This window comes from Gasterosteus aculeatus, chromosome 6 (assembly GCF_964276395.1).
Source record: "Gasterosteus aculeatus chromosome 6, fGasAcu3.hap1.1, whole genome shotgun sequence".
In the NCBI taxonomy this organism is placed as follows: domain Eukaryota; kingdom Metazoa; phylum Chordata; class Actinopteri; order Perciformes; family Gasterosteidae; genus Gasterosteus; species Gasterosteus aculeatus.
In genome coordinates, this window is record NC_135693.1 from 14,347,366 (window position 1) to 14,370,756 (window position 23,391).

The 23,391-nt window shown below is 44.7% G+C and overlaps 1 protein-coding gene across 2 annotated transcripts in view; it reads left to right on the plus strand.

Moving 5' to 3' along the window:
• The window catches only part of adam12b (ADAM metallopeptidase domain 12b), a 59,223-nt gene that overhangs the window by 33,403 nt on the left and 2,429 nt on the right, over nt 1-23,391 (plus strand). The window contains exons 10-22 of one of the 2 annotated variants that reach the window (XM_040179101.2): nt 116-200; nt 2,126-2,274; nt 8,779-8,956; nt 11,143-11,232; nt 12,032-12,227; nt 12,346-12,454; nt 12,878-13,076; nt 15,301-15,378; nt 17,061-17,169; nt 17,427-17,565; nt 18,145-18,253; nt 19,700-19,951; nt 23,215-23,390. In XM_040179101.2, coding sequence (XP_040035035.2) covers nt 116-200; nt 2,126-2,274; nt 8,779-8,956; nt 11,143-11,232; nt 12,032-12,227; nt 12,346-12,454; nt 12,878-13,076; nt 15,301-15,378; nt 17,061-17,169; nt 17,427-17,565; nt 18,145-18,253; nt 19,700-19,951; nt 23,215-23,390 — 1,869 coding nt within the window. Of the gene's footprint in view, nt 1-115; nt 201-2,125; nt 2,275-8,778; nt 8,957-11,142; nt 11,233-12,031; nt 12,228-12,345; nt 12,455-12,877; nt 13,077-15,300; nt 15,379-17,060; nt 17,170-17,378; nt 17,566-18,144; nt 18,254-19,699; nt 19,952-23,214; nt 23,391 lie in introns of both variants that reach the window. The other variant, XM_040179100.2, reaches the window with a different exon arrangement.

A 23,391-nucleotide genomic window follows, 5' to 3' on the forward strand; every position in this document is an offset into this window, starting at 1 on the left:
CGAGCAAAGCAATTGACAACAGCTGGTATGGTCATGTAGATCCGAGCACCTTCTTCTCCTGTGATATGTGTTTTTATCTCCTTTCCGCCCCACTTCTGTCCTTTGTCCTTTGCAGCGGGGTTTACTTCCAGGGCACCACCATTGGCATGGCGCCCATCATGAGCATGTGCACAGCTGAGCAGTCTGGCGGCATCGTCATGGCGAGTATTAAAATCTTCTTGCCGCTCGCTCCCTCCTCCTGCCCTCTGTAGCCAGATTGTATCAGCGTAGACATTGTTCAGATTCAGCAGGCAAACACGATCCAGACACAAAAGGTGTTTGCTGGCAGGCAGTCGCGCTTTTGAACATGATAATATTTGTGCAGGCACTCCTTCAATATTCATGGTCTCATCATTACCGCAAAGGAATATATGAAAAGACGCTATCGGAGGGCTACGCGCGGCCTTCCAAGTTCATTTGAAGTCCTCCCATCTTTCACTCGTTCTCTCCCGTGACGTCTCTAAACAGCTCGGTGGGGCGTAGAGGTAAATCAAAGGCTGCATCCTTTGAACAAATTCACATTTACATTTTTATTAGATGTGATAAATTGTGTATACCAGCTCTTTCAGAGCCCACGTTACGTTTTTCACACTGAACTGTGCATCACCCCTGGTACACAGGATGATTGTACATAGTAAATTAGCTTCCCGCCGGGCTCCTCTGCCTCATGTAGCACTTGTTACCCATGCCAGATCACAAAGTGGATATCAGCCCAATGCCATTACAACAAGCCCAGATGTGTAACCTCCAATAATAGTGATGTTCTCTGCAGGCCAATGCCTGCGGAGAGGCATCTCCAGATGTTTGTCTTCCCCATTACTTAAAGATAGCAGATGGTTTGGCACGAGATCAAAGGGCCATGTAACCAGTTAGAGGGCGGCCAAATGAAGTGAACCATTTCTCAAATGATGCACCACCATGTGTTAATCAGCCTCCGATCCTTTATTAGGTCCTTGTGTTCTCACACGAGGATTAATGTGTGACTGGTTAGCTTCAAACTGTTACAGCAAACAGGGGGTTACTTTCTCACAAGGCTGGAAAATCTATCAGAAAGACTATCTGAGCCGTGAGTCTTTTAACCAACACTATCAAATGCCCTCAATCACAGCAATGACTTATAGCTGCTTCAAAGAAAGGACTCTGCTTTCTGAGAGTTTCAAACATTTCTTCTGACTGATATCACTTTTTCTTCCTTTTGTGAAGAGGCACTCAACTATGAATTGCACACATACACACACGCACACATACAGAGACACACGTTGATAGACATGAAAGAAGCTGAGTAAAGCTTTCCCAACTTCATTATTAAAAAGCAGGGTGCATTTGCCCCCATGATGCGTCTCTCTAATCAGTGAAGAAAGTATTTGGACCTACCTTCGACTTGGACTTTTGAAACAGTTCTCCAGCATGTGGTTTTGTCATGTAGAAAACATTTGAATACTGCAGTAAGATGTGGCACATAATCAACAGGCCACCAATCGTACAGTGTTTATCCGTCTTAAGGCTGGAAAACGCTTTTCTGGGCTATAGTACGATGGTTGCACCATTCCCCCCCCCCCGTCTCTACCTGCCAAAAAATGGCAGCTCTCCCTCTCTCTCCGTTCTCCATCTCCAGCTCCCTTGTGAAGGGCGGTGTTCTCACTTATCAATGCAGCAGTGAGTAATGCCGAGCTAGGTTGGTGGAGCCCACTGCAGTTGGTGTCTCTAACAGCGTCGGGTATGATTGGCTCTGCAGGGGTAATGGAATGGCGGATGAATTCAGGCCTCCTTGAGGAGAAGAAGTAGTAGAAGAAGAATGATGCGGTTGCAGATTGGATTTGCCCTGTTTTGGGAATCGGCTGCCTAAAAAAATGGATTCTATCAATATGCCTCATTTTGGGAGGAACAATATCTATTAACAGCAAAATGCTTGTCAAAATAACATTTAAAAGTACGGATCCTTTTTTTAATACAATTAAAATTACACCACAGTCGAGAATCGTGATGTAAAACTTGCAAATGCAAAAATATCAGTCACAATAACCTTTGATTGAACCGTGACCGACATGTCCTCACGTTCTGGTTTGTCCCGTTGTACCAATCGCAGGATCACTCGGAGAACCCGCTGGGGGCGGCGGTGACTTTGGCCCACGAGCTCGGACACAACTTTGGGATGAACCACGACACCCCGGAGCGCGGCTGCGGCTGCAGGATGACCGCCGATCGCGGCGGCTGCATCATGACCCCGTCGACGGGGTGAGGTCCCGCTGATCCTTTTCATGTAACGCGGCATCAATGTGTTCATATCCAACAGTCGAAATGAGCAGCTCCACAGGTTGGATCGTTTTCATCCGTACGTACATCGCCACCGTTTGTTTTTCGCCGCGCGAGAGGCAGACACACACAGTTTGGCCCGAGACTAAAGCAGCTGCTCCAGCATTCTGCCCGTGTTGCCTGGCACGGTGAGATAACGCTGCCTCTGCAAGTGATGGACTCTGTGAGTAAACAGCAAGCAGATAAGAAGGAACCCAGAGCGCGATACCAGATTTCCCCTTCTGGTCCGGGGGGGGTGGGCGGGTTAGTCTGAGGACGATGGTCAGGAAAGATTCCACAGCGTCGTGAGGAAGACAACGTCTGAAGGCTGCTGCTGTCGCTGTTCAACGACTTGATTGAATTTTCAAAATGCAAATCAAAGAAACGGCACACACAGACCCACCCACGACGTATTTTCCAGGAATGATCTACATCTATAGATTGTCCAGGGAGCTGTATCAAGATTGTCCATGACTATGACTAAAGCTGACCTTAATTTATAATAATGCAGATACATCAGGGAAAGGTAAGACTTTAACTACCTTCTCAACAGAGAGACAAAAACTACAGGTAGCTTGTCAGTTCATCCCTCAGAAATCCCCCAAATCTAGGACAAAAAACAGATAAATAATGTAACAATAAAGTGGCCAAGATTTGTCCCAGACAAACTTGAATGACCTTTTACAGCAGAACACAGTCAGGGGAGGGACTGTCAAAGCTTGTTTTTGAAGCCGCTCGCAAATGTGAGCTCATCCTGCAGTACTCCCTTTACAAAATATTTTGGAGAAAGAACACCACTGGATTTATGCAGTGCAGGACTTACATATGCACTTCGCATGCTGCTGACTTGACATCTAAATGATGTCATGCAGAGCGTTTAGTGAAATCATTTTTTGATCTAAACAGATGGAAAGTGGGTCACGTTGTTATTGAATTTTTCCCGACAGAAGAGGTTTATGAATCACACTCACTCCCATGTATTACTGTCTGCTATATCGTTATGAGATCAGACACATTCAGAATTGAGAGAGGGCATTAGTGGCATAGTGGCAAATTTGCCTGGCAATTTTTTCAGATTCAGTGTCTATAATTTTCTGTTCAATTATCATTTTTTTCACTGTGCATTGACCGTTGCTCACTGCATTCTGTATGTTTGTACTGAAGGTGATTAATGGGGTTCAATGATGCTCTGAAATAGATGCTGTTTGTAAAAAGAATACCAATATCTAACAATTACAATCAAAATGACAGAATTATATTCTCATTTCTGTGGTTTGAGTCAAACTATGAGCCATGGAGTTTTTTATGGTAAAAAATGTTGCCCAAATTTCTAAACCAGCTTAAGTTGTCCCATTACTATTCACAAAACCAATAATTTCATGAACTAATCTAGAACTCCTTTTCCCATCACGGATCTGGTTTCCTTTCCTATTTATATGTATATGAACACAAATGCATGTAAGCGTCTTCCTTCGACCCTCAGGACAGATGCCTTCAGAATGCTAAACAAATACTCGCAGGAGGGATGCAGCTCCTTGGACTGTGTGTGTTTGGACTGTTCCCAGCTTAGACTTGCTAATGGAAGAGAGGACCGGCTGCATCTAAATGACGTGATTATTAGTGACGCTGCCAGCTGCAATCGGAGCCCGGCTGCCGAGAGGATGAGAGGTGCTTTATTCCCGGATGGGCAGGCGGAGCAAGGAAGCGCTGGTTTTATTTGTGTTTTATCTCCCCGTGTGCTAGAGCAGGAAGACAAACACAAAGAGAGATAAAGGTGGCATTGAGAGATGAGCAAGACGATGAAGACAATGAAGGAATTGTTCAGGTGTACGTTGACGTCTGCGACAGGCGTATGAGCCACGACGTCTCTCTTCTTAACAGTGAGTGGACGTCTGAGGGACGGAGGCCAGGAACTAAGTTGAACATTTGGATGTAGGGATTTTATTTCTTGAAGTTGAGCTGAGAGTTACATCATATGACACTGAGCTCAAAAGTACCCGTGTCTGTGTATGTTACTGGTAAGAAAAGTGAATCCCAGCAGCGAGCTGTGGCTGGACTTTGAGGCTAAGAGGTGAATTTATTCATACTAGTATGAAATGGCTTGTGAGTCTTTTTTCTCGCTGAAATGAAAAGAGCAAGTGAGGTGAGAAGGTTTAAAAAAAGTCTGAGGATATTTTTCTGAGAGGAAATGGGAGAACATTTAAAGAGCTTGCTGGTGAGTAAACGTTTGCAGTATTTTTAGCTTATGTTTCACTTTTCTTCCTAATATTTAATCACCCAAGGCTCCTGCCAGCGATGCAATCCAACATTTACCTAAAGGTCAGGCCTGTCTGCCCTGCTTAGCTTGTAGTAAATGCATGTCGTCGGCCTTGATGTCAGTCGGGGAAGCCACAAATAGAAAAGCTTTTCGTAGCCCTTTTGTGTGACCAATGCGTCTACTGTCTCCGCCCTCGCGTGAAACCGCCGGCCTCACGTGTGGAGATAATCGAACCGACAGGAATCATCTGCCCTGCACATATGGCTTTAGATCCGAGAAGAGCTGCCTGGTGCACAGCGGACTTTATCTCTGCATCACAGTAAAGGCTCGGACACATGTTTTTAACAGAAAGAAATCGTAAAGAAATCCAGTCCATCTACACACAATGTTGTTCTGATCGTGATCTTCTCGAAGATCATCTGCTCAATTGAGGATTGGGAAAAAAAACAGCTGTTCATCATTGGGTCCTCTATGTACTGAGTGACTGATAAGTGGGGGGAAGCAACCTGCTCTGCAGGCACTCATGTATGTGCTCACTCACATGTGTGTCAGATAAATAGTTATGAGCTCAGTTAGCAGCGTAGCTCACGTTGTGCTGGCATGAGCAGATGCCGTGTTCTAAGGCTGTGAGTTTCTTCGTCTTTGTTATGCGTTGTTTAGTTGAACTTCCTTCATTTTTTGGGGGGGGATTTCGTACCTGTAGTTGATGTAGCTGATTTTCTTTAACATCCTATTTTTAATTTGTCCAAAATGAATTCACTGTGTACAGATTACGACTCACGTCTAGGGATGCATTGGCTCTATTCCTGCAGCATGAGTACGTCCTCCTGCTGATTATCATGTGTAACTTATGCAGCAATACGCCAACAGAGAAAGCGAAGGAGAAGCCTGCATGCTCGTAAACGCAGATAAAAACAATGCTGGATTTAAAATATATTTTTATTGGCTTTCACATATTCGAATAAGGCAATCAATTCAACAAGTTTGTAATAACCTGAGCATACACGCAATGCTCTGTGCAAAGTAACAGGAGGATTTTGTCCTGTGTTTGTGTGATCTGGCAGCTACACTGACTTGAGTATATTGCTTGATAGCACCAAACAGCAACACAGATGCTTGAGGCATTGAGATTACGATTGTCAACAGTGTCTTTTCACAGTGCAAATGACGTTGACGAAAGGAGTTCAATGATTAAAACCTTTGTGCTTATTAAATTAGTTCCACCCCGGCGAACTCCACCCTGGAGAGGGTGCAGGGCGTTATGCTAATATTATCTAGGGAAACCTACACCCTCTGCTCTGCTAATTTCCTCAACAGTAGAGCAGCTGTGTTGTCTCAACTGTGATATAACAGACCTCGGTCTATTGAAGACTGAGATCTCATGCTGACTCTTTTTTTTTTGAGTCATTGACTTTTAGCCTTTTAATGTCTTTCGACTGAGATATTGCTCCAAAATACAACATTTTAATCAAGTTACGACTGCATTCAAACGAAAAATATTAAAGGCCCTGAATTTTCTGCAAAGGTTAGAACCATTATGATATATTACAATGTCTTGTTGCATTGCATTGCTCATTGCACTGAAACATTCTTCATCCTTCCATAGTCTGCGCCTGAACTAACTCAAAGGTCATTTCATATTGTCTTCTCCGGTTCATATAAAGTCATTTATATATGAAAGCAGACATTCAGCCAATAGCACAATTATATTCCTGTTCTAGTTTCCTGACCACTCAAAGAACCTTAACTCTACCTGTCGTCATTCACACCCATTTGTACACTGCTGGCTCCAACGCGTGGGGTAATTTAGGGATAAATGCGGGGATGGAACCGCCGACCCTCTGAGTGACGGACGACCCGGTTCTAACACTCACACACTTGTGGTTATCAGCGTCGGAACAGTGGGCTCCTTCGGTGCATCTGCTCATTGTTATGAAGGATTAAAGCATGCAGTGTATGACTTTGAAGGAAGATATTCCTACTGCATGCCGGGACACATGGTGAGGCTGACACTGCATCTGTTACCAGGATGGTGTGGGCACCTGTTAGCCTACCTGGAGGGATTTCAGCAGCAAATAAGCGGTGCAGCTCATGCATCAGAGCTATATTCATACAGGGTCACTGGTCACATTGGGCATCAGTTAAAGTTAATTTAGATTCAAATTGGAAGTCTTGGCTCCCGTCATGGCTCTTTAAGGTTCCCTCTGCAACAAATAGTCAAGCATATAAAGGACATAAATTATCACATCTTAAGGCTCACTTGTGAAGAGCTGTGCTCAATCGGTTTCAAATCCACTTTCACTCATCCAAAGTCCAATCCGTGGTGTTGCATTACTTTTTCATTTCCGCGAGGCAGCTTCACTCAGCTTTGGCATTTAGCATCAGATTATTTTCCTATTTTACATCAGGTTAGGAACAGGTTAACCCTGAAAATAAAGTGAGTTTTAGAAGGTAAATCATTCGATAGTTAATCCAAAGCAAAGGTGTTAACACGGAAATAAATCTGTTGTTTTCGATAGACGCTTATTCATTGGATCTCATTAATACTTTCCAGGTGGGTCTAATTTACTGCAAAGCAACCTGCTTTTCCTCAACGACGAAGTCTTCCAACAGATTGTACCGTTACCGCTGCATGGTTTATTGAGAACAGACTTTGTTTACCCCTCGTGTGCACGTCAACCTCTCATGCCGATCTCAAAGCATGCCTAGTGTTTTGTTATCAGCAGCAGCCAGTGCTGTTTTCAAGAGACTGGGTATGCAGTGTGATCTGCATAGTCTGTTTATCCTTGATTTTGTGCCTCAGTCTCCACGCAGAGGGCAGCAATGCTGTTTTTGTGGATTATGAGCACAGAAAGGGGAGAGTCAGAAACAGTTGGATTCAACACTAGAAAGATGGACAGTCTGAGTGAAGTAGAAGCAGCAGTTTACTCAAGAGCGGCTGTTAGAAGAGGAGCTTTTACTGTGTCCCATGTTCCCTGGAAACCCGTGTTTCCCATTGAATGGTTCCATTGTTATCTCCAGTCAGCTTCACTGTGGTCAACTAACAGCAGTGAAATGCCAAATGCCCCTCAGGTAAAGGTGAATCCTGTGTAATGTTGAATTTACACAAATGTGCCCAGTCGAGCGGCGAGCATTGCAGACCGTCTCCACGCCTCGATGCGTTTGAAGACCCCCGGTTGCTGCACGAGTACTTGTGTTTCCGTCTTGAGCTTTTCAAGTATCCCGGCTGCCTGACTCTTTGCCTTGTCTGCCAATCTTCTCTGATAGCCGGTGCCACGCGACGTCCTCGACGTCCTCCTCCTGAAGCGAGGCCGTGTCCCATTGTGACAAAATGTTGTCAGTAAAAAAGCGTTATTCGTACCTGTGAATGTCCTGCGGTCATGGCTCAGTTTTTGTACTTTTTTTGTTGTCTTGTTTCTGGTTGGTTCAAAACCAGCAACAAGATTTCTGTCATCATGGCGCATGATTTCATTCTTTCCTTTTTCTACGCACAGGTTGTTTTCCATCCCTAATCCTCGCCTCGGTGTGTTTTCTGTTTCCGCCCCCTAATTATAACTATGTTTCTTACTCTCCTACTTACATATTAGCTTTGTTTTTCACTCTCCATCTCTGTCTCCCTACTTATTTCTGCCCCTTGATTCCTAGACTCATAGAAGCTCACTTTAGCAGAAGTACCATCCCGCCCCCGGGCCACACAGCCGTTGAAGGCATATCACAAAGTTTAATCTTTATAGTCATAATATTTTCTCGTTTTCAATACAGAATCCAATTTCGTTCCTCACTAAATTAGACGTCTGTCTGCCCTCCAGGTAGGCGATACCAGCGAGAGAAATAAATGTGCTTTTCAGTCCATCAGGGTTTGACGTCCACATCCAGTCCGTTGACTAGAGATGGTCTCGGCGGTGCCACGATACGCCTCTTGAAAATATAGCTGCAAGACGAAACGGTTCTCTGTACTTTTGATGGCCGTTTACGTAAAATGTATTGACCTGGAGCTCATGCATTGCAGTGTCAGTAGACCATTCCATTCGTGTGGAAAGGGCCTCTTGAATGAGGCATTTGAATAAAATGAACAGTTACCCGAAGGGTTCAAAGCACACAGCGCAGGAGCTTTGCATGCCATGTCATTTTCTTCATGTCTCTTCATGCCTACATTTCAGTCAACCCGTGTTGCTCCATTCTTCTTGCAGGTATCCGTTCCCTACAGTCTTCAGTACATGCAGTAAGAAGGACCTTGCTGCCAGTCTGGAGAAGGGCGTGGGCATGTGCCTGGACAACATGCCCGAAGTCAAGGTGCTCTATGGCGGCCAGAAGTGCGGCAACGGCTACGTGGAGGAGGGGGAAGAGTGCGACTGCGGGGAGCCCGAGGTGAGATGGAGAGCCGAGGCGTTCATGTTGACTTGCTTCCGGGAAGTCTGCGGTCTCTGTGGGTAACACAGATGAAAGTTAAAACACAAAAGCTGTAATAAAATCGATATCGAGTCTTTGGTGAATCAGGATTCAGTGAGGTGTAGTAAATGTGTTTCCGAAGAATTCTGCGGGTGGCCCTTTCTCCCGAAATGTCCGAACCACACGGCGGGGTTGTCAGTAAGTGGGTACGCTATAAAAAAAATAGTAGCATAACTTACATAAACTAAAAGCTGTCCTGTGAGCAACCATCCAGAACCACTGACTCTCAACACATCCCTCAGTGGCCCCAACAAACCACAACTTCAACTGCCGGTTGTCAGTGATGTTGGGCATCAAAACCTGCCGTGCAAAGAAAATCAAAAAGATCCCGAAAGCTCAGCGAATCGCCCGAGGCCTCCATTATACATGTTTTATTTACATTACACCTTCTCTTCGTCTCTCCCGACACGTGTGGAACAGCGCTTTGACAAGCTGCGGCACTGACGGCACGCCCCTGCTGCAAGGCCCATTAATCAAACCACTGTCCAACTGTGTGACAAAGGAAGGAAAAAGTCAAATGTACTGGATAAATGAGCTGGAATAAGCTTTCTTTGGCTCTGCCACCCAAAGAACCGTGCACGCTCCGATGCCTGCATCCACCCACACGTACACGGTTTCTGGCTCACAAACACAGAGTAGGGCCTCTTGGTGATGTGAAGTGGAGTGAGAATCCCATTAGGGAAGCAGATCTCACTCAGTGGCAGCCACAGGGATTTGTGGATGAATATGTCTGTACACAACATCTCTTGAGGCTTTTGGATTGCTGCAGACTTTCACATGGTGACATATTTTTTTGAAGAAATTCTGGTTTGTCCGAACCGGCGTTAGTATGCAATGCAATGTATGATGATTTAAGTCGAAATCCTCTCATTTGATAAGCTGGAACCACCGAAAACTAAGCCTTTCGTCTGGCACAGAGTTCTATTTACCAAAAATTGATGGTCTGCTTCTCATATAGGAATCTGTTTAAAGACACGCAGAAACACGCCCTTTGGTTTGTGAGAAAGAGTGGGCATTTAATAAATTCATTTAATGTGTTTGTTATTCTAAAATAACGATAAACTGACTCAACAAGGTTTTTGATTATTTAGTTAAGTGCTGTCGTTAATGTGCTCAATCATTCCCGGGCAACTTCGAATCGTCACTGCGTCTGACAACCAAATGTATAATTCACATTTGCCAACCCCCGTCTCTGCCAGCCTGCCCCTCCACAACCTCCACAACGTCACCTCAAAGGACCAGCTAGTTCAGTCTGCCCACTCAGACCAACAGAAGAAACAACCCTTTTCTCCCGTCTCTCTAAACAACAGGCTTGCATCAGGGCCAAGAGGGTAAACAGCCAAACCACGCGTTCGTTGCACAATCAGACGTCCTCCGGTTGGCCGGCCCTCCGCGCGTCTTGTCATTACCTCAGAGCCCCGCGGGGGAAACGGCCGCGTCGAGAGCGGTTGAATGATAGCGAGAGTTGTCTTCTGCGTGATGACGTGGCTTGGAAAACAAAGCTGATGTCTTTTGGCATCCAAACGCAGATAAACATTGCAACACCTTCCCCCAAGTCTTTTGCAGCAATACTCCTCTTTCGACGCCTCGTGTCCGCTCTTCTCTTTCCAGTTTGTTTGTCTGCCGGCAGCCAGCTGATCTTGTCATTGTGTTTAAGCGACTACAATCTCTGCCTCTTAAGGGCTTGCGAGCCCCCGTCCAAGATACTCTAACCGTCAACCCCGCCACGATTTACCACTGGGTACGTAAAATCACAGTTAAAGATCTTAGCACATCCCCTCCCAGGTGCACATTTGTTATCTTCTGCTGCTTTATGACTCCCACTACTTTAACCCCACGTGGGTTGTCATTAAAACACACTCCTCTTTGAGTGTAAAGGTCTCCAGAATTCCCAAACACCGAACATGTGTGTTTTAGTACAAAAGTCATTGCTCAAAGGTCTGCGGGTCAGAGAAGAATATGCGGCAAACCCCCGGACGGGAAGTGCGATCCTTTGACCCGGAGGTTTGGACCTGACAGGGAACCAGCCGGGAGAGAAACTCCAGAGCGATGATCAGGTTCACATGTTGGTGACTATTTTGTGTTTTCTTTTTCCCTTGTGCCAGGAATGCATGAACCCATGCTGCAATGCCACCACGTGCACCCTTAAGGGAGACGCCGTGTGCGCGCACGGACAGTGCTGTGAAGAATGCCGGGTAAGCAGAGTCTCCTTCTCTTTAGCATTTTGTCATTTTCACAGCTGGTAAAGTTCTGAAATTGTATTTTGGCTGAATATTACACAAAGCTTTATTCAGCAGAAAACCCCAAAACTGTCTGAACCCCTAGTGGGTCATTAGGAGACTCACAATAGTATGATCTCGTGTATAATTTAATACCGCGGGTCATTTCATTCTAAGTTTGTATATTTTATCTCAATAGTTAAATTCCAATTATGGGCAAGTCCTCCAGTTGAATTGAAGAACGTTCTTAGTGGTTTTAGCTTTGACCAGACATTCCTTTTACTTATTATCTCAGATGTGTGCTCTCTCTTTGACAAGGAAACGTTCTTACACACGATGGAATGCAGGAAGTCGGCCCAGACCTCCTTGTACTCAATACAAAAGTAATTCAGTCATCATCAGTTTGCAAATTCATAATTGATGAAAAGTTATGATGGATGGTGTTTGTAAATCCATCAAATTATTTTGACATAACCAACCCCTTTCTTATTAACTATGTACTTATCCATTGATCTTAAAACTGCAGATATAATCCACAAAGCATAACAAAATCTTTTTTAGGTGGGATATTTTTGGGAAATTGCCAATACGGATCTAATAGTTCTGAATTGGAGGTTCTTCTGCTTAATGTGAACACCAAATATAAATATTAAATATTTAGTAGCATCAGTGGTGGATATCAAATAAAACAAATCGCTGGGATGCCATTGCAAACACTGCTGCTTTGCGTGTGACCGTCCTGGAAGAGCTCGCTGTACTCCGTGTGTGTCCACAGCTGAAACCGGCCGGCACCTTATGTCGAGAGTCCAGTAACTCCTGCGACCTGCCCGAGTTCTGTACCGGCGCCAACCCTTACTGCCCAGCCAACGTCTACCTGCATGACGGGCACGCCTGCCAGAGCGTTGAGGGCTACTGCTACAACGGCATCTGCCAGACTCATGAGCAGCAATGCATCACCCTGTGGGGACCAGGTAAATCAATGGCTGCCAACAAGCTGGAGCGTGCACATCGTGTTCACCTGCAGAGGGGAAATCCTTCATCTTGCTGCTTGTATTCTGTATTTGGCTGACTTTTTGATTTTACGTGTAGGAGCCAAGCCTGCCCCTGGGATATGCTTCGAGAGAGTCAACTCTGCAGGAGATCCTTACGGGAATTGTGGGAAGGACTCTAAGGGCTCTTTTGCCAAATGCGATGCAAGGTGAGACTGTGCGGCGGGAAATAACTGATTAGCTTAAGTGGTGTCATTAGCAATCAATCAATGCGCTGTGGAATCGGACATGTGATCTTCAAAACGAAAGTTTGCATAGTGAAAGATGTAATTTGAGGAAGATAGCAGCTCATTACTTGTCTTGGAAACTGTGCATGAATCATTTCACGCTCTTCTTGTCGACTAATTGTTTGAAAGACCTCCTCCCTCTGGGTGAATCCTGTAATCAAGCTCTTTGTTAATTGATTGCTTTCATAGCCGCGGGACTGTAGCGCCGCATCTCTCTCCAGCAGTCTTTCATCAGTCAGTCGCTCATCTTTGTCTGCGATCGACATTGCCTTTATGTTTGAAGCTTTATCGATTTGAGCGTTTTCAAATGTTTTTCATGTTTCCCTTTGTGTGCGCTTTATTCAGGGATGCGAAGTGTGGTAAAATTCAGTGCCAGGGAGGAGCCAATCGGCCAGTCATCGGAACGAATGCTGTTTCCATCGAAACCAATATCCCACTTCAAGAAGGAGGGCGTATCCTGTGTCGGGGAACGCACGTTTATCTGGGCGATGACATGCCCGATCCCGGGCTGGTTCTGGCTGGAACAAAGTGTGGAGACGGCACGGTGAGTGATCAGATGATTATTTGCTCTGTGTACGGACATTTTGAAGACGTGGTATTTCATCCTTGCATAGTATCGCCGGCGCTGCTCCAAGACTCACCTACGTGCAGGGTTATCTTCACAAAGCAACACTAAATTAAATGTGACCAGGTAAATGTATGAGCCTTTAGCACTTTAGTAGCACATGAGATGGCACCTACTTGTAGCACTTTGTAGCTGGGCTTTCTTGAAGAATTCATTCAATCCTCATGGTTGAAAGCACTTATTGTAAGTCGCTTTGGATAAAAGCGTCAGCTTAACAATATGTTATCGCTGTTCTTTTTCAGATTGTCCACTACATACATGTACGATCTGTTAGGTGGTTGCGTATTGCCCTTTAACCACAGCATGCAGGTATATTAATGCAGGTATAATTGGCCTTTTGAGACCCCAAAAAGCTGAAAACTGTTATGAGTCTATTGTAGTACTGTGCAGGGCCAAGGCGAGGACACAGTGGTCGCCCCTCCTAAAAAAAGGGCTAAAAGAGTTCATTCCTGAGTGGGGCCGGTGATCCATGTATAAACATCACGCCGAGGGCTGAACGAGACCATTATTGCAACCTCTTATTTTCTTAGGTGTGTCCCTCAACTTCTCTCCTTCTATGTGCTGCCTTCAAAACCTCCCTCCACCCACCAGTGACATCAAGGCCATGTTCTGCCAAGAATGAGGCAGCAAAAAGATCTTTGGCCTGGAACACTTCACATCCCTGTGAATTGTCTCTCCATATGAGGCTGCAAGATCTGTTCTCGGTCCTGCGTTAATGGCCAACTGGTTGTGATTGCAATGATAATTAAGGGCGTGTGGTGTGAGGGTCACACGGGTCATTTTACCAACATCCTCTGCTGCTTTATAGCAATAAGTTAACATGCTGTCCACATGTTGGAAGTTAGGTTTCCCTGTGCAGAACCTCAGTAATGAAGTGTTTACTGGCCGTGACACTTTCCCGATGGTACCAGCTGAAAAGTTGCTCATGGGCATGAACAGCAACGCAGTCAGAGTGGATACTCTGGGAAGCAGAAGTCTTCGCTGCTTCCTCGCACCAGCCATTCTGGTTCTCCTTAATGTTTGCTTTATTCCAGCTGCGCACGACTTTTTCCTTTCTCACCATTTCCCGTTAGAGAGAAAATATGAGAGAAAAACGTTTTGACACACAGGGCCCAGAGCTGCCCAGGCCAACCTCGCTCCTTTACAGGTAGCCCGGGTGTCTCGTGAGCAATTCTCACCGCCGGATGATTGGCTGAACCTCTCGCAGCTTTGGATTTACCTTGTGAAAAGCTGAATGTGTGAGGGCTGCGTTATGCTTGAAAAATAGCCATTTTCATACGATATCCTCATGCACTTTTATCGGATACCTAAAGCGCTCTTTGCCCTCGGAGCTAAAAAGCCTTTAAGCTTCCTGTGCAAAGCGAGCGCTTGCCAGCTCCTGTTGTCCCCTGGCTGATGTCTCTGCTAAATGTGAACGAGCTCCACACATTATCTGGAAATGTTGCTGGCCTGCAGGTGGGTTTGTGTGCTGGACCTTTTGTTGGCTTTCTATTTTCTAAGCTTATCAGAGCATTATGTTGGCTTGATCCACTCCACAGGGGCAATTTCAGGAAGATGAAAGCTCAAAGCTGCTTTAATGCAGGCCTATTTTCTACATAAAAGCAACAGCTAGCATTTGCCAGATCTATGTTTTTTGTTTTGTATTTTTTCCGGAAGGATTCACAGCATATTGTGCATTTTGTTTCTCCGATGAACTGCAGTAAAGGTTTTTCCGGCGGGTCCATAAAACATCACTTCAGTCTAGTGATGCTCATTTTCGTTTCAGTCTTTTTTTTCCTCTCCCATCGTTGACCCGCGTTAACCGACATGTTTAGTGGTTAAACAGTTTCATGGGTCCAATCGTTTGCCCACCTGGTTGATGTTTATTCTAAAAAGCCTGATCTGTGGTCTGAATGATGCCGGCAGATGTATTTCATCAGAAGACCTCATCATAAGATACAAAAACAATGTGTCTATTCACAGCCCACGCGACGTGTTGTGCTTCTAAATCCCCTATTACACAGCTTGTTGAACGCTGTTATTCTGCCTCATTGTTCTGCACGGACAAAGAATGGGGGAGGGGAGGGGAGGGCACTGTTGCTTGATTTTACACATTTTGCAGCTCACTATTCTATCCTATCTCTCTTACGACTGATGCTTTCAGGTGTGCCTGAATCGCCAGTGCCAGAATGTCAGCGTCTTCGGTGTGCACGAGTGCTCTGGAAAGTGCAATGGACGCGGGGTGAGTGCGAAGGATCTACGGGCGTAATATGTCGAGTTGAATAAGGCCTCGGTGGTGTTTGCATTTAGCCACTGTTTGACCAACCGGACAAAATGAAGACACTCAACGGTGTATTTGCTTGCCAGTCTGAGAGTTACGGCAGATGCTCCAGTTTTGTACAATCGATGTTCATTGTCCCACGGAGGTTTTAATCAATCCCACTTAACAGCATCATTTATGATCTACTTAAGCTGTCGTTCATCATCTTCTGACCCTGTACGGCGCAGCACTGCAGGGAGAGAACAGTTATTTGTTCAGGATGAAAGTAACACTCCGTGCCAAGAAGTGAGCACCTTCCTCTCTTTGTAATTCATATCAATAATTCAAAAAGGTTACATTCATGTTTTATTTACTGTGTTGCTTAGTTTTACGAATCCATTTACCAGTGGAGAGTTTAGCACGCACTAAACTCTCCACTTCATTGTCGGAAAAAAACAGACATTTGATTCTAAAATGGTATATTTCTCAAACATTTTCTCAGTATCCTGCAAAAGGCCAAACACTGAACCCAATCAGTCCGTTATTAGAAAATAACATAGTTATGCTCAACAACAAAGCTGCCAGCGACACGTTGCAATAAATATTACCACATAAGCACACACATTGCATGAGAATTGAAGAACAGAACAAATTGAGAGTTTGGACCTGAGCTGCCCCCCCCCCCCCCCACCAGAAAAATCTGCCAAACCAACTTATCTGTCATTTTCTCTACCTGCATATGTGGCTTTTCTATAAATTATATGGCCACCATATCAACCAGATCTCTTCAAAAAGTGTCATCTTTTCTGATATCTGAAATATGCCGTTAAGAGACACCTCATGTGTGTCATCAAATACGACAACCAGAGACTGATTGCAGCTCCATCTTATTCACATTCCAAATGTGTGTATATCCTCAGACAAATCCATCGCAGTGATATAACTGTCTCCTTGTTGTATTGTTTTTTTAATGCATCTTTTTTTTCAAGATGATTTTAAAGAACACGGTGGCCATAATGATTTAGCATTTATGATTCATGACTCTTAATTCATTATTTTTGTTTTCTTGTTACAAAATTAAGTGATTGTATTTGCTATGCTGCTGTAGTATTTCCCTTCAAACACACACGGGACAAATCACAGCTCCCCCTGAGTGCCCCGCGTGCCTCTTAACCCCGTCGCCCTGTGCGAAGGAGTGTCCATGTCCAGGAGGCAGGGACGGCACTTGACTGCACGTCTGTGCTAAATGCAAATCTCCCACAGCTGTACAACTCCCGCCGCACCGCCAGCATCTTCCATTCTCCCTCCAGCCGACAGCTGGACTCAGTTACTTCACCCGGGAATCCTCCTGGATCGAACTTGTGCCCTGGAAACCCGAGGCTTTACGAGATGGACTCTCCCATGCACATGTTTTATCTATTATGACGAAATACCCACATGTGCAGTGTCCTCTTCTATTGGAAGTCACTTAAACTAACTGAAAAAGGGGGGATCATTTATGGAAAAACAAACCAATTCCCTTTTAATCTTATGATTTCTGGCTAGTACATTATATCTAAAATTTAGCTGGTAAGAATACAAATGCCTTTCCGTTCAGTTTCATGCTGTAGAAAAGGAGAAAAGGAGTCAATACAGCGTGTAATATACAGCAAAAATGTTTGCAGGTGTGCAACAACAAGAAGAACTGCCACTGTGAAGCACACAGGGCGCCGCCCTTCTGCGAGGAGACGGGCTTCGGCGGCAGCATTGACAGCGGGCCGATGAGACTGGCAGGTAATGTGGACAATTTCTACCTCGCCCCCACTCATCTAGAGATCACTTTCTTGCCGATTCGGATTGGACTGGAATGTGACTTTCCTCTAATTACACAACAACCCATTTTTAATAATTTTTTTTGTCTTTGGAGAGAAGAAATCTGAATGACAAACTGTGCCGTTCGCCGTAACAGTCTCTGCATTATGTCCCCTCATTCTGTGCCGTAGATGTGCGTGCGTGTGTATTAATGTGCGTGTTGTCATATGTGGCGTCAGCCGACAGTGTGGTCATTACCGTGGCGATCCTGGTCACCCTGGTCAGCCTTCTGGTAACCACCGTCGTCATCTTTCTGAGGAGGAAGACTCTGCTGCGCCTGCTCTTCACCAATAAGAAGAGCACCTTGGAGAAGTTCAGGTGACTTGTCTCTTTATCGTTGACGATTAAAGACATTATTATAATAATGGTTATTATTATTAGAAATATGAATGTTAACACTAAAATTAAAAAATGTAATAAAAAATTAAAAAGTAGTTTGGTCCTTTTAAAGCCTCCTGAAAACTTTCAGATTTGTGAATAAATAAGCATGAATCAAAGTTAAAATTGGAAAAACATAATTTAATTATGTCTAGGAAGGATTAAATGCTGAAAAAGCATGTAACCTGCCTCATTAGGACTTCTAGTGAATGATTTCACCACATTTGATTGGCAGTAAAAAAACATCCCACTCAAAGTTTTTATTACTGAAGCTTTTCATTTCCTATTCATGAGCAACATTTTAAATATGAGGAAAACAGGCCAATACTTATTGATCATTTGACAGACACGAAAATGTTTACTTTTCGTCATATGGCAAGAAAAATGAATCAAGTGAGCAACATGAAAAACAAACCCTGCATTAAACGCGATGAGCCATAAATACTGTAAATCGAGTAACCAACACGACAACAAATGCATGAAACTTATCACACGTTGTTGCTGGCTTTCTTCATATAGATCCGTGGAGGCCAACAGTCCAACCAGCCCCATCAGGACTCAGTCCATCTATAGGCCGACGCCAAAGCGCAAGCCTCCACCCAAACCCTCCGGAGGCAACATTTATAAGGTGAGTTGCCCCATACAAAATATCTGTTACTGCAGCGTCACGTCACTGCGTGTCAGCGTTTACTTTTCTTAATATTCCTCCATTGGCTGGGTATGTGTGCGTCTGTGGGCCCGTCGGGGCCCGTTTGATTTGATTTGTTTTGTAATCACACTCTATTAGATCCCTACACAAACCTCTAAGCTCTGGTGCAGAGTTGTCAAAGCTTCCACGCTTTGTTCACAAAACAAGATTTCACCTAATTGATTTCGCCCTCGTTATATGTATATCTTTGAGAAATAATAACTACAGCGCTTTTGTTGACAGGAGGGCAATAGAAACTGCAATTCAGAGATCGATCCCTTTAAATGAGACTCCGGATGCCGTTATTTGAGCCTCTTTAATGGGATTGTGTGTGATAAAGATTTTCTTTAATGAGTAGGGTGCAGAGTTGATTTATTGAGGCGGAGGAAGAAAGACGTTTATGATTTGTTTGCTGGAAGTGATGAACACAAAGGAGGATTACCTTCCATTTATTCGCGTGTGATCGAACTAATGCGTGCATCAACACGACTGTGTGGATGTGATTTGTGTTTGCAACTCTGTATAAAAGTTATCTTTTATCTTAATTGCGCTTAGATGTTTATCCAGTCTTCATCCATCTTCATTTGTATCCTGTCCAGAACCACTACAGAAAAACAGCCTGATTTTATTATGGTGACTGCTCCAGCCGCTCGCCAGTGTCCACTAACACTCAACATGTGTGTATTTGTTGTCCAGCAGCCAAATCCTTTATGGACATTTTAGGCGTTATGCCTTTGTTCTGGATATTAGAGGTAACAGCTGCTCGGGACATGCGGTCAGACTCTTGCCTTTTTACAATTTCAGAACGTCATATTTAATAAGTTGTTCTCCATTTTTATGACTGTTTCTGACATCTGCTATTTCACACGAATGAGAGCAGGATGACTAAAGTGGGGTTTTACTTGTTATGCCTGCAAAGATTGGTCTTTATGACCATACGTGTGTTGATTTTTTATTTTTTATTCATCATTTATCTTTTATCTTTATCATTTATCATATTTTATATTCAGAATGCATTCTAGAAGTTTCCCAGAAAAAGTGTCCGTTGCAGTTCTCGTTTGACATCTCAGAGTAATATTTTGGTAGATACTCGCATTGACACAGATACAGAACGCACATTGATACAATGTGACCCAACAGAGGTACTTCAAATTGTCGCTTGTTTTACTTCCCAAAAATCTAAATGTCATTCATGTGAGTAATTGTGTTTTAATGTTACTAGTGAACTAAACAAATCGTGTTATGCATATGAGCCACACTAGCATGGCCCACTTGAATACAACAGTATTCTGCACTTACTAATAACACCTTTTGACAAAAGCTCCTAGCAGATGACGCATTGCTGCTGCAACCACTGAAAATATCTCCCTCCTGTCCTCTCTTCAGCCGTCTTTCATGAGCGCGGAGCCTCTTCTGCCGCCGCACAACTTCCACTCCCACAGCCTCCGCCGGCTGCCCGTCTACCAGCCGCTGCACATCAGCCAGCCCATGCCGGTGTCCCTGAGTGTGGGACAGCCCACGCTGCCTCCCCTCCCGGCCCTGCACAGGGGGCTGCCGGCCCACACGTCCCTCTCACCTCCTCGGGTGACACCTTTTCTCAGTCTGCCTCGCCAGCAGTCGTCGTACAGGGTGGACCAGGTTTGTTCGACTGTCTTCTAGGCCGTTTTTGTTTCTTTAATAAAGCATTAAAATCATCCTGCTGAGACTTGGTTAAGTCAAGGGGAACTTAATGTTTTTTATATGTCCACTTCTATTCATAATGGATCATAATCATCATTGGTGGTGCATTTAGGCAATCTGAGTAAGTAAAATTTGTTCTACTTGGTAATTATAGAAAAACAGACATTCAAATTTACATTTTTCTCAGCACATTTTGGCTTGAAACTTCAAGGTGAATTTGTTTGGTCAACGTCTGTTTAGAATGAGTGAAAGTAATATAGAGTAACTTATATGATAAAAGAAATCCTACCGAGATGGATGATCATGGTCAATCCAAAAAGTCTCATGATTTTCATGTCACCATACGCGGAGACCAATGGGGTGGAATGAAAGCCAGGAAATCAATCTGAAAGGGTGCTCTTCAAAAAATGTGTCTAAATGTTCTGCCCGAAATGTAAAATACAAATCGCAGTTTATTATCTGAAACTCGCCTCGACCACCTTTTTAAAGGTCGTAGCAAACTCACTTGAATCTGTCTCCTTCCCTGCAAACGGCGCTCGCGAGTAAAGCCTGATTTATGCTTCTGCTTTTTCAGAGCGACCCTTGCGTCGCTTTTCACACCTCCTCGCGTCCTTGCGTGTGTCGATCCCTTTTTTCTAGGCTTGCGTGGAAAGCGACGGTCATATTTACGCATGCTGAGCCAGCAGTCTTGGATGCAACGGGGATGGTAAACCCATCCGCCGGGTAGATTTGGTGGCGGCGCCTCCAGATCCTGATATAATTTACCCCGACAGGTAAACCGACAGGTTTGCATGCTGCTCTCACAAAAGACGTTGGCCTTGTGGTGTGACACTCGGATCGTTGAAGAGCTTAACAGAATCCCACATGTAACGCAGCAGCTTGAAGGACGGCGGAATAGAGCGATCAAAAGATCACACCTTCAATGTGTAAACCATTCAGGTGAGAAATGATTAACACAACAAAGTACACAACCGTTGCCAATATGTCCCATTTAAAGGAGTTGCGCCATTCTGTGTCCCAATTGCACCCGATTAATTCGGAGTTGAATGAAGAATTGAATCTGCGACGAAGATGCCGAGCATGGACATGAAGACAGTGGTGGAGCTGAACGTTAAAACATAAACATGAAAGATATATATATACCAGATATCTGTGGTCAAATACACGACTGAAGCAAACCAGCTCGAACCTTGCAAGCATTGCAAAAACAGAACACGCCATCGGTGAGGAGGGAAAATCATGCCTTTTCCAAAATGTCTTCATTTCAGGAGACATCAGAAGATATGTTTGCTTTTGGGCCGCCTCATCTTACAGTTCCTCTGGAGAGTTTTCCAAAAGAGTTTCATGGATCTTTCTCAAGTCAGAGACGACGAACACCACCAAGAATACCAATTACAGCGTGAGGTTATGTGCATCACAGTGCACGTGCGTCCTGGATTGTTCGAGTGGAGGCATCTGTCTCTCTGCCTCTTTGTTTTTGTCTGTGCAGTCCTTTGGAAAACATTGAAACATTGAAAACAACTGTTGTGCGTTTCCGGGGGAGTTTTTCTCGCCTTCAACTAAACCGTCCGTGAGATGCTCTGTTTGTTCAGTTGTACTTTTCTTATCCCCAAATTCTCATCGGGGCTGTGATTCAGAGCTGGAGTACAACGATCACACTAAGCCGCTCACATGGCTCCATCTGATTAAAGCGTCGTAGCGTTTCAACCTCTGCGGGGGCATCTTGTATTTTTAACTGCATCCGAAGTGCTTTAGGCTGATGTAAACAGAGAGTTTTGAGTTAGAGAAGTAATTCTCTCGCTAAAGAGACTACTACAGGGCACCGTGGCTCATGAATATTGTATTGCATAAGTGAATTGTTGCTGTTGCGGTTTGAATAACGACAAGCAGGCTTACAGTGGTTGCACGAAACAAACGACTTGAGGATTGCAGATTATTATCGTATTATTGATCATTATCATTCCAATCTGACATGCATGGTCAAAATGATGTATGGATCAAATGCATCTACACGTGTTTGTTGACCCTCTTTCTTCTGGAGCAGATCTATCAAAGTCCTCCCAAAGGGGTTGGATGGCGTTGAGGTCACGGCTCTCTCTGTTCAGGCCAAGAACGCCGTACTTTCTTTTGAAGCTTGCGTGATGAGCAACGAGACCGTAGAAACAAGTAAGCGTTGCCACACCGGCTACAGTCTCAAATATAACCGCTTGTTTCAGAACGAAGTCCGACCTCGTTTGGAAGCAAAGGGCCCAAACTGCAAAAGCACGTGAAACAGGCCTTCTTCGCTCCTCTGGTTGTGTAGTGAAGAAACACTTTGGTTAGACTGGAAATATCCTCCCTGCACAGTTCTGCTGACATGACACATTGCTGCACTCCGGCCATCTGGGAACGAGTCACTGAAAACTCCAAATGTTTAAAACTACGAGGCTCTGTTGATGTGACAAAGTCAGTCACGTCTCGACTGCACCCATGAATGTTTTAAACCTCCCAGTTGTCTAATTCTCACCCACGCGGAACACTTTCCTCTCTGTGTGCGTATTATTTGACTTTCGTCCACCTATTCCTCTGAGCGTGTTGTGTTGTGGGGAGGTTTTGGTGCATCGTGTGACAGTAGCTGGAGAGCTGGTAGCAGATGTTCATCGCTGCTGTAGATTAGTAACACATGACGGCCCCTCATGCAGATAACCTTCTCCGCTCACACAGCTCTGCCTCAGAGGTGGCGGAGACAAGAGGAGGAGGTTCGGGAGCAATCGATCTCCTGCGTGCTGTGGGAATGCAGGGAAGAAACTGATAACGCAGTGCCCTCTAGTGAAACGCGTCCGTCTTTGTCTCCAGATAGCTGCTGTGCAGCTAATCCATATCCAAAGGGAGGTAGAAGGGGACGTGATATACCATCCAGGTTTCCACAGAGTGCATCTGAAGATAAGAGCCGTGCGATTTGGCGTGTGTTTGTAATTCATTTCGCGTTTTCAAATGAGGATTTTTTTTCAATTTCTGCTTTGATAATAATTTAGTACAGGTTTAATCTTCCTTTGAAATCAGTTAATTAGGAAATAAATCTCTTGTTCCTCAAGACACGTGCTTGGTCGTGCACCTCCAGCATTGGATCCTGTATCATTGAAAACAGGACAAGGCTGTTCTGTTTCGTCGCACACACACAAAATAAAATCAGCGTATGCAGTTTTCCACCCGTTGGACTAAACGTGACGTTTCTCCTGCAGGACTTTGAGAAACCCAGTGCGCCTCAGAAACCGCTTCCTGCGGACCCACTGGGGAGGAGCTCTCGACGGGGCAACAGCTTCACAGCAGCCCGGGTCCACATCCCGGGAACCGGCCCCCTCCCCGTGCCCACCCCCACCGTGCCCAGGCCTCCTCCCACCATCCCTTTACCCAACAGG